This window comes from Mya arenaria, chromosome 12 (genome assembly GCF_026914265.1).
Source record: "Mya arenaria isolate MELC-2E11 chromosome 12, ASM2691426v1".
In the NCBI taxonomy this organism is placed as follows: domain Eukaryota; kingdom Metazoa; phylum Mollusca; class Bivalvia; order Myida; family Myidae; genus Mya; species Mya arenaria.
In genome coordinates, this window is record NC_069133.1 from 15,676,937 (window position 1) to 15,689,181 (window position 12,245).

The 12,245-nt window shown below is 36.1% G+C and overlaps 1 protein-coding gene across 1 annotated transcript in view; it reads right to left on the bottom strand.

The window, feature by feature from the left end:
• The window catches only part of LOC128211878 (armadillo-like helical domain-containing protein 3), a 24,901-nt gene continuing 12,656 nt past the window's right edge, over positions 1-12,245 (bottom strand). Inside the window, exons 14-25 of the mRNA XM_052916988.1 lie at positions 12,130-12,205; positions 11,063-11,173; positions 10,397-10,521; positions 9,843-9,912; positions 9,529-9,589; positions 8,476-8,564; positions 7,622-7,704; positions 6,656-6,782; positions 6,145-6,220; positions 5,407-5,485; positions 4,871-4,987; positions 1-4,220 (exon numbers count right to left, since the gene is read on the bottom strand). Coding sequence (XP_052772948.1) covers positions 4,119-4,220; positions 4,871-4,987; positions 5,407-5,485; positions 6,145-6,220; positions 6,656-6,782; positions 7,622-7,704; positions 8,476-8,564; positions 9,529-9,589; positions 9,843-9,912; positions 10,397-10,521; positions 11,063-11,173; positions 12,130-12,205 — 1,116 coding nt within the window. The 3' untranslated portion in view covers positions 1-4,118. The remainder of the gene's footprint in view (positions 4,221-4,870; positions 4,988-5,406; positions 5,486-6,144; positions 6,221-6,655; positions 6,783-7,621; positions 7,705-8,475; positions 8,565-9,528; positions 9,590-9,842; positions 9,913-10,396; positions 10,522-11,062; positions 11,174-12,129; positions 12,206-12,245) is intronic.

Consider the following 12,245-nt stretch of genomic DNA (forward strand, 5'->3'; position numbering starts at 1 on the left):
TTATGACTTGTGGGTTTTATTCAGTATTCATCTAGTACATATTGCACAAAACCTCAAATAAAACAAAACAATAAATACAACTGTGGAACACCATGCAGATAAATGCCTGATAAGTACATGTATGTCCATATTTGTCTGCTAGGGTGGGGCTAAATACAACTATGAAACACCATGCAGATAATTGCCTGATAAGTACGTGTATGTCCATATATTATGTCCTGCTAGGGTGGGGCTTTCCGTAGGCTAAACAAAAATCATGTTGAAAGAAAGTGACACAACATTTGAAGACTGTATCACCTTGTACAAAATATAATGCCACATGATTTGCATTTCCCAAAATAATAAATTATGTTATTAATTCTTTACACAAAAAAATGTTTGCCTTTGTTACTTTTCGCCTTTTAACCAAGTTTATGTAAAACAAAAGGCATTAAATGCAAGACAAACATAATGTGGGATTAGTTGTCATTCCTGCTGCCAAATGTTAATAGCATGCATTTTCTCATTAAGTTCAAAAATGAATAGCTATGCCTATGATACATTTATTGTTAAACAGGTTTTATATTTTATTGCGAACTAGAGATTGCTTTTTTGAAAAAGCGCATGTCTCCCCCATTGTGTGGTCGTAGGTGAGAAATAATCAATGATGGATCCCAAAATCAATAGGGGCCATCAACTAGTCATGACTAACTGGCATACCAAGTATGAAGTTCCTGGGTGTAAACGTTCTTGAGTTATTGAGCAGAAACCAGTTCTTCACCTCAAGGTCAGTGACCTTGACCTTTGACCAACTGATTGCAAAATCAACTAGACATCATGACCAACCTCACTTCAAAGTTTGGTGAACCTAGATCAAAGCATTCTCCTGATATTGCACGGAAATATTTTTTTACATTAAAGGTCACAGCGACGTTGACCTTTGACCTTGTGACCCCCCAAAATATAGGAGTTTTCTAAACCTCATGATCAACCTCCCTACCAAGTTTGGTGAACCTAGGTCAAACCATTCTCAAGATATTGAGCGGAAATGTTTTTTACATTGGGGGTCGCCGCGACCTTGACCTTTGACCTAGTGACCCCAAAAACAATAGGGATCTTCTACACCTCATGACCAACCTCCCTACCAAGTTTGGTGAACCTAGGTCAAACCGTTCTCAAGATTTTGAGCAGAAATGTTTTTTATATTGGGGGTCGCCGCGACCTTGACCTTTGACCTAGTGACCCCAAAAACAATAGGGATCCTCTACACCTCACGACCAATCTCCCTACCAAGTTTGGTGAACCTAGGTCAAACCATTCTCAAGATATTGAGCGGAAATGTTTTTTACATTGGGGGTCGCCGCGACCTTGACCTTTGACCTAGTGACCCCAAAAACAATAGGGATCCTCTACACCTCACGACCAACCTCCCTACCAAGTTTGGTGAACCTAGGTCAAACCATTCTCAAGATATTGAGCGGAAATGTTTTTTACATTGGGGGTCGCCGCGACCTTGACCTTTGACCTAGTGACCCCAAAAACAATAGGGATCTTCTACACCTCATGACCAACCTCCCAACCAAGTTTGGTGAACCTAGGTCAAACCATTGTCAAGATATTGAGCGGAAATGTTTTTTACATTGGGGGTCGCCGCGACTTGACCTTTGACCTAGTGACCCCAAAAACAATAGGGATCTTCTACACCTCATGACCAACCTCCCTACCAAGTTTGGTGATCCTAGGTCATGCGGTTTTCCAGTTATCGATCGGAAACGAAGTGTGACGTACGGACGGACTGACGGACTACCGGACTGACGGACAGGGCAAAAACAATATGTCTCCCCCAGAGAGGGGGAGACATAATAATAGTGTGATCGAAAAAGGAAAGTACATGTATATCATACATGAACAAGTAAAAATAACAAAGCTGCACTGGTCAGATTATTATACTTTGTTTTTATGATGTAATTGGGGCTTGGAGGCAGTTATTTACAATAACATTAGTTGAGTTGGTCAGTGCCATAAGTAACCAAGCAACATTAGTTTGTTAAGTGGTTTCGAAAAGACATTTGTCATCTATGCAAATCTGGCATAGACCCAGCGCTAAAGTGTTGACCTAAACAATGCTACATGTATGTTGCTAGCTTTAATTGTAATTGAATCAAGTTTTAAAACTTCTTTTCAAAATAGCTATCATTCCAAATGCTGGTAAATTAACATTAAAAGCAAAGTGATATAGGACAGTAAGGTGCAGTTTTTAGGTTACGTTCTACTAAATTCCTTCATTCGGTATATCAGACTAAAACTGCACGGTCTCCACTATGACTGAAAATAAATTCAATTCAATTCATTTCAACAGAAAAAATGTCTTTATAATGAAAATAATGAGCATCTAAATACGCACCAATTTATCGCACAAAATTGTATGAGAATTCCATGTTAACTCAAGAATTTCAAAGAAAATGTTTTGAAATTTTAGATTACATTTTACATATATATATATAACAAATTAGGCAAAACTAGTTTAGTGTTTGTTTCTAATTTCACTGCCCTTGTAGGTTTTTTTTTTAAAGTATTATTTGAATATCATTATCACACTTGCTAGGGACTAGACACCAGATGATCCTAAAATCAACAAATACAGTATTTCCTTAAAACAAGCCTACAAATGACATTACGAACTAGAATGAGGCGGATAATACATAATTTTACTTGATAAAAAGAATATTTCGTACAAACCCAGTAAATTTTGAAAATGGAACAATATGCAAAATCTGCAGAAGATATATGTGTCATCATTGATGTGATACATTAGAAAGAAAGATTTCATGCATTGTACACAACGATATCATTTTGTTTTGAAGTTTTTGACAATTTTTCTTTTTTTCTTGCAATGGTATCATCTGGTGTCTTGTCCCTGTAAAACCAGTGCCTTTGGTCTGGATAAACATAACACACCTGATATAAAACAATACTTTACAAGTCTTTCCAAACAATATGTCTGAAGCCAATTAAAAAATTACATCTTGCTAGGTGAGGAAACTGGACACAAACTTTTCTGTTCTGCCTGAATAACCTTCATTTTGCATTAACTGCTTAAAATTAACTGCACCTAAATGAATGATTCTCCCTTTACAAAATGCTAACTAAAGTTAAAAGATTGGTTAAAGTTTTATGACAAAACAGAGACATTTTATACAAGTTTGTAAAATAGTGACATAAATATACATATTATAATATATCTACAGAACAAACACAAGTACAATGGTCTATAATTATACTTCTGTTTGAAATGAAATAGGCATTTCAATAATCAAAAGACCCCCAGTAAGTGAGGGCTATTCCAGTAAAACATATAATCCCCCGGGGGAAGGCAATGATTTTAATAGTATATGGGTGGGTGTCGTTTTTTGCTTATTTGGACCCCAAAAGGGTAAATTTGTTTCTGTAGGGGGTGCCATAATTTAAAAGTGCCTTCCCCCCGGGGGATATATGTTTGAATGAAATAGGCCTAGGTACCATGTGACAAAACTGGTAAATTTGAACCGCTTGACTGAGCTCTTACGGCATTTGGGATTGTCACTCATATAATTGACATCACACAATAGACAGAAATGCTAATGCCAAAGCAACATGCTTACTTCAATCACAAATTTAAACACCTGTTTGTAATGTTGAATGTGAGAATTCTTCTGGGGGGTGGAGGGGAGGGTGGAGAGGAGGGTATTTCATGACCTAGTCATCAGTGCTAAATTGCAATTTGAACCAGCTTTGTTTAACTGATTGAAAGTTCCGTTAGCAAACAGCAGTTAGTAGAAAAATCATTATGCTAATAACCTACATGTATGACAGCTTTTTTGGCCTTTTGACTCCGTAAGTGGCTTTAGAAAAAGTGTGAAACAAATATAAATTTTCAAAACTTATGAGTAATTCTGGATGCCTTTAAAAAATAAATATTCAACCCAATAAATAAACAGAATCCTGTTGTATATACATTGTATTCTATAAAATCTAACATTTACACCACATTTGATTGAAATACTGCAGCAATACTAAGAAGACATGCCACCCGGAATCTCCATATCTTCAGGAAGAGTTATCTTCCTTTGGCCTTTATGCTTCGGGGTGTGTCCACTCCTTCAGGGAGTTGGCGGCATTGTGGAGACTTCCTGTAGAATCATGTGCTGGTCAATATTGATATCTGCCACAGATTTCCGCACTGTCAGGAGTATCGAACGAACCTGTAACAATCAAGAATTATATTTATACATGAATGCACAACTTATATTGGTAGAAATTATTTTAAGATACTCACTAACAGATTTTAAGTATGCAACTTGCAGTATGTTTTTGATTTTTTGAACGTGAGAAATTTTATGCAACATATGCAATGTTGCTACCAATAATGATCACTGCACAAAGTCGTCTATGACAATACATTATTGTTTTTCTTCGAAAAACAGACATCCTTAAAATGTCAAGATCTAGGTCATTCTGTTAAAGAAAGACAGACAACCAACAAAAAAATGTGAAGCTTTTGTTGAGCTAATAATTTTAGGGGGGAATTTAAGCTACTGACATACTGGTGAATATATGAGGCTACTGACATACTGGTGAATATCTGAGGCTACTGACATACTGGTGAATATCTGAGGCTACTAACATACTGGTGAATATATGAGGCTACTGACATACTGGTGAATATCTGAGGCTACTGACATACTGGTGAATATCTGAGGCTACTGACATACTGGTGAATATCTGAGGCTACTGACATACTGGTGAATATCTGAGGCTACTAACATACTGGTGAATATCTGAGGCTACTAACATACTGGTGAATATATGAGGCTACTGACATACTGGTGAATATTTGAGGCTACTGACATACCAGCTGAGTGAAGAAGGGTGCCTCCCGTGGTTTCTCGGCGTACCTCTCGTACTGGTCAAGGCTATCTTGGAGTTTCAAGGTCAGGGTGTCGTAACTAGCCTTCACCACCTCCAGAACCTAGGAACAAGAGTCAACGGTTAACATGATCATGTATGTTACTCTTGTATTTATATAATTAAAACTGCTACTTAAGAAAAACTCACCTTTTTTGCACTAAATAAATCATAGTTGTCTTACCAAAAAATTTTTGTCTAATAAAATTCCCTCATGGTTTAATTCCAATGTATCGGAACTCCAATCCTTGTATTGTTAAACAACCAAATACAGTCGAACCCTTTTGGCTTGAACTCCCAGCAAAAATACCTCGAGTCTCAGAAAATTTCAGCCGAGCAGGAATGCTTACTTTCAGTACAAAGAAATCGGTCCTTTACAATCAGTTTGAGCCAACAAGGAATTTGAGCCAAGCGATTCAGATTCAACAGGGTTCGACTGTATATTAATGAATCATTTCATAAATATTTATCATATTTACTGACCTGCTCCTCAGTGAGCGAGGATAGGTGGTTGTTGGCCGCCCAGCTGTCCACCTTGGGAGTGAAGTGGTTCACTATTGCTCTGAAATATACCATTACATGTTCATATGATGTGTATATATAAATACAAACTAGTTTAATAGTCAATCACACAGTCTTATAAATTTCTATCATTGAATTTTATTAAAAGTAATATGAAACAAAAAAACTTTTTTTAAACAAAGACGGTGGTATAAAAAACAAGATTCATTTGAAGAAAAGAATAATGGTACTTCGCATATACTGTGGGCTTAGTGACCAATTGACATGACACCAAATCACCCTGATATAAATATTATTAATTGTTTAACAAATGGAGATATTTCCTAGTCATGTGATAACCTGGGCGAAAAAGGCACACAGACAATATATCTTTTTGTTTAACACAGTACTGTAATTTTTTAATGGTGCTGAATAAATGGCTGTCATCTGAACAAATTGCATTTCTTTTTGGAGTTTAGAATCAAAGGAACCCTTTTCATGTTGCATAGTTGGAAATAAGACTCACAAAAAGACCTTTGGTGCGTCTATTAGGGCATGCACCTTTAATTTATCAGTATGTATTGAGGTGAGTCTTAATCCGATTTAGCATAATCAAGGTCATATCAATTCTTCAGAGCAATTGCAACTATGGTTGATTCACAAATAAACCATGTAATGTAAATTACGTTTTATTACTGTTCTGCACAATGCCTTTGTTACCTGATATTGACTAGGTGGTTTATAAGTCTGGCTGCCGACTCCTTGTGTTCTCCCTCACTTGTCGTGTAGCGCAGAGCTGTAATATAGGAAATCTTTATATCTGTGCGCTGGACTTCCCATAGCATTGCTAATCTGATGTGAGATTTTCATGAATCAGAATTATCTATGTTCTTATTCAAACTACAACTAAATTACTTTGAAATCATTACAAACAAACAGAAATCAGAATGGTTTTAACCCTATAGAAGTATAATGACTAGAATTTGAAATTCATTACAAATCTTCTTAAAAGAGAAAATTACTCAAGCAACTGTAATAATGAAAGCATCATGTTTAACTTGTACTAATTTATTTTAGCTTGATTGTGAAGGCAGCTTAAAGATCTCAAGTCCATTTTCTGGGTAGAAACCAGTATTGATGTCCTTTTTGAACCCTCAGCCTTCTGGGTTAGGGGTGGACACCCACACCATTCAAGCCCCCAAGCATCATGTTTCCAGATTCAACACCTTACCCATGGAGTAGAGGTTATCAAAGACTTGGTGCATGCGGATCAGCTCGTAGTACAGTTCGTCGTAGCTGTTGGGGTTGGGCAGGAATGTGTCGCCGTACGTGATAAACAGGTTGAATATGTTCACTATCTGAAATGGTAACAAATATATGAAAGCAATTAGGGAACCTACAGGACTGTTTTGTGAACTGGTTGTTCACGAAACAAGAGCTGTCACATGAACGTGAATAATGCTCCCGGTTTATTCTTGTTTGAGAGTTGCGCATAATCATATTAGTGTGACCATGACCTTTAATTAGAGCATTATTGTTATGCAGGACACACTTTTCCAAGCTGTTGTACTTTTCTGTGAAGTTTGATTGAAATTCAAATAAATTTGATTAAGTTACAGCTAAGAAACAATAGTAACTGACAGACACATGAACAAACAAACTGATGGAACGACATTACTTCTATATTTCTCCTATTGGGGGCATAACATTTTTACATTTAAGCTTGTAGGAAGTTTGTATGATAAGATCATTATATCAGGACATAAAGGTCATTCTGTCCAATCACGCATTGGCCAACACATGTCAATGGTTTAATTCACAAAATTTGTAATTGTACAGGCACTTATCTTGTCTAATGAAATGTATGCATTAATATAAACCATTTATTTCATAACATCTGTAATAAGTCAATGAACACTACAGGGACAAGCCCATTAGCCCAAACAAATACCCTGTTTCGACGCACAAGGTTAATGCCTAACAAACATTCAATGAAAGACACAAAACAACAGACACAGACAGACTACACATGAATAAAACAATCTTTATAAATAAATGTTGGGGTTACCGCCTTGTACCGGTCTGAGAAACAGGAGTTCACTGTGGATTTTAACCTCAAACTTGTCCCATTTTTTAAAAATTATCATCAAAAAAACAAACTCAAATTTGTAAGGTGATAACTCTATTGACAACCTACCTTAGAACAGAGATGGAAGATGTTGGATTTCTTGACGAGGTGGTTTTCATGTGACAGGATGAACTTCAGAAGATTAATAAGAGCTGAAATTGTAATTGATAAACTCAGGTTAAAATGGCAAGACATAGTGTTATTATACAATATACAGTATACCATATTCCATCAACAAAACCATTAAAACTTTCACAAACTACATTTTTTATTTGTATAAACAAGTTAAAACATTTTGTCTGAACAAATTCAATTAAAATATCAATATTTCAATACAAATTACGGTAAACTAATAAGTCATTAGGTTATCCAGATAGTGCTGTGGCTAGTGCACTTGCTTCTCATTAAGACGCCCTTGGGTTAAATTCTGAGTATGGGCTTGTGCAATTTGGGGTCTATCCATCAAGCCAGACATATGGGTTTCCTCTTGGTACTCTGGTTTTCCCAACAACACAAGTCCACACTCTCGCATGCCAAAAAGAGTGATTAATACAATCAGGGCTTCTAAATGTTTGAACCCTCATTGGTCGGGGTGCGTTAAACCAGCACCACAATTAATCTGATGGTGATCTTGTCATTTTCATTGGGGTTTTTTGGGATGTGTTAAAGACACACCAGGAGTGTGTATTACAAAGAATACTAACTTCACAGATTTGGACCGAAAATATAAAAATGATCAAATTTCAGACCAATTCTTTTACTATTTCTGTTACTGAAATCGGTCAGGCATGGTCAAAATAGGTCCAGACCGGCAAATTGTCAGTTTTTAGAAGCCCTGAATATAAGGTTATAAAAACTTGTTCCATAAATCTTGAGCAATAATTGAGATAGAAACTAAAATGAATGACATGACGATGGGTTACCTGTCCAGAGGTTTTTCCATGGATACTGTAGTCTCACGCGGCATCGCTTCTGGTAACACAATATCCTATGGCATATACCTAAACACTTTCTGTAATGAGAGCAAAAGTAGCATACATGTACTTGGATTTTATAAAATGTTGTGAATGAATATGATTCTTTCAGGACATATTTCTTAATATATCAATATACAATTTAATTTACTTCAAAGTTACTTCATATGAGAAATAAGTTTGTCAAGTTTTTATTTTTTACAATTTAACGTTAATCTGAGACCTTGATGACAATGTAAGGATGAATAGATATCTACAATCTGAATCTACAATTTTTTTTCTGATCTAAACCAGTACAGTGGAAACTCACTAAACTGGATAAGGTCCGGACTGGGCAAAATTTCCGGTTTAGTGAGGATTCCGGTTTAGTGAGGATATAATGTACGGAGTGAGTTTACTCAAAATATAAATGAGTTATCCTTTTAAGGGAAGTTGATTTAATGCTTGTTAAGTATGTTTGATAGTTTAATTAACGCACCGCTCTAATTTGATTCAATCTTAGAAGTCTTTAGATAAAACAACCCTCCAAAATGATCACTTAATAAGCCTTTTTAGTTCTTTATTTTTAGCAACAAACAAATTAATGTTGCAATCAATTTTCTTTTCACAAGTTTGATTATCGTTTGATTATCGCGCGGCAGTCAATCCATAGCACAATCATCATAATCGATTGTCGAGTTAACACAACATCACAGGTGCAATATTTAACGACCCACCGGCTGTCAAAACGAAGTGACACGCGATTCGCTAATTGCTAATACACAAAAACAATTTGACATGTTTGGACAAATATACATCCGGTTTGTGAAGTAAAATTACGTTGATAACGAACAAATTGTCTCTATTTTTTGTCCGGTATCCGGAATTCCGAGGTTCCGGTTTTGTAGAGATTATTTTACATTGAAAATATAAGGGGGAAATCGGGAAAAAAGTCCGATATCCCGAGGATTCCGGTTTTGTGGAGATCCGGTTTAGTGAGTTTCCACTGTATATCTGACTTACGTATATAATTCTAGAGGCATTGATTTCATCATGTGACTCATAATAAATTCTACCATCAGATCTGAAAATATAATTACTTATTGTTGAAAGGCCAAACTGTGGATAATATTATCATTATCATCATCCGTCCATCCAGAGCCTGCATGTTGAGTCTCCAAAACACAATCAAAATGTAAGCATTTCCAACAAAGTCAAATGCCACTTTAACGGTTATTAACTTCTAATACTCTTCAATTTCATCAAATAAGCTTAAAAATCTTTATGATTATTTATACAATTGCCAAAAAAGGGCAAAAGGTAGCTGAATATCTCACCTAGAACAGCACCAGCCAGGGGCCGTGACGGAGGGGAGGCTTCAAACTTCACCTTCCTGTGTCGCATAGGCTGAAATATACCACACACAAGTTATACATTTTATCTTAGCACATAGACAGGAGAAGACAAGAAAAACTTCAGTTTTAAATTTATACATTTTCAATTCATTAAAAAAAACAGAAATAGGAAGGCGTACTTGAAATTTAAAATCTTTTGGACTTAAACACAAAGTTAATGAATCTACACTTTACTTGAGAACAGGGGACCATTTCAATAAAGAATGTCAGTCTTAACATCAATAATCAAAACTGTATAAACATCACAAACGGCAGTACAGCAATTTTTATAGTTCCTCAACTTCATGTTCCTTTTCAATGTTGACTAAAGTTCAATTCACGAAAAATATGCAGCCAACTTGTCCTTTTATATACTTATAAAACTATTGCTCTAAGAAAAATTCTATTTACGACTAACATTGACTAAGATTTATATTGAAACAGCTGCCAAACTCTCTTATTTTCAATCTTTATGTGGAGTTAGGAATCCCTCTTACCAGTCTTTGTAAGGGTACACGGAAGTTCATGTTGATGTCGTGCATGAGTGAGTTGGCGTATTGATCCTCTGCGATACATGTCATGATGATCAGACACAGCCTCGCATTGTTGTAACGTGCCTCTTCTGTATGAAATAAACATCATATACAACAGTGAAATGGCATGGATAAAAAAGAAAGCAATAGACATGAACTTGTGCGTACATTTTCAAGGTGAGTTGATTTCAAATTGTTAGTAGTGAAAAAGATGGCCACTGACAGAACGCCAACACTTGTCTGCTATTTTACAGTAAAAAAGGGACATTACTGTTATAAAAGACAAAATAATGTTCCTTGCTACACATGTATATAATTATTGTCTCTGGAAACATAAATTATGTACCAAGTTTCATTTCAATATCTTCATTCTAGATTTTGAGAGTGACGCCCAAGGCTAAAGTTTTAATGCACAACGGCGCTGACGACATCATGGCTATTACAGAAACCACAACTACTGCTAGAAGTCAAAGCTACATTCAGTATAACACATAGAATGTCACTGTGCCATTTTTAAAATAAGTGGTCGAAGCTCTGAGTCTTAAAATCAGATTCTAGACATCAGTGAATATGAGCCCGGGCTTGATTCAGGCTTCTTTTAATCTCTCAAATTGTCTTGATTACACCCACCTTTGGTATCTTGAATCACTATGGAGGTGTACTCCAGGAAGGTAACTAGAAGGTTGGTTGTCTGGTGGACCGGCTCTGTGCTGGGCGGTGGGGCAGCCTCCTGGGTGTTAACTACAAAAACATGGGCATATAGGTCTTAAATGTATTATCATATTGGCTGCATATTTCAGAGGAAAATTTACTTTTTAGAGTGTACATGGAAAAATGGTTAATCAATTTTTATTTTAATACATTTTTTGTGTGTGAAAAACAATGAAATTAACAATACTTGTTCATAAAACCATATCTAATATGACATATATAGCAGATATGATTTCCACTTGAGGCTTATCCTGGGAAGAAACCAGCTGGGGCAGTATTCAATAAGCAACTTAAATTGACCTTCAAACTAAGTGTTTTGATTGGCCTGTATATTTAGCAGACCAATAGGCTGAATGAAATCAATGAGGCATGACTAAGGATAAGGTCAATATTGAATAATGGCCCAGTACTAGTGTCCTTTTTGAGAAGGAAAGAAAAAATGCCTCTTATTGGGCTTGAAGCCACAACATCTTTGGTGAGAGGTGGACAACTATAGCACTGCACCACTGACACTTGGAGGTATTTGAGAAGTTTGAAAGATTAAATTTAAGTTCCATCTCAGAGTCAGCTAATAATGGTTGCATTGAATTTTGTCAACAAGCTGTTCTATATAATAATCCCGAATCGAGCAAAAACATTTTACCAGTACAGGGGCCATGATTGCAAACAGTCTCAAGTCTGAGCCTTGAGTCTCTGGACTCAGACACAGAAAAGCATTTCTTAAAGGAACAAATTTTTCAAAATATATCTGAATAATAGTAAAGCAATCAAATAGTAATATAATTCAGCAAAGTTCACCATCAATGCTTCTCTAAAGGCAAAGTTATAAAAAAAGGAGATTTGCAATTTTGAATATTGAGTCTAAACTCAGACTTGAGACTGCTCCTAATCATTCATGGCCCTTGGGCTCTTGGGCTTGTGCTAATTTTGTCTTCTGCTACTACATGTAGAAAGCAACATAATTTTTGACCATGAAAATATCATACCCGGGTGGTCTCCAGCTGGTGAAGAGTTTGGGGTCGGGGAGCTTGGCGGGGTCGATGGAATGGAAGGAGTGTGTGCCTAAAAATATACAGTATACATTGTAGGTGTTACTTTCATG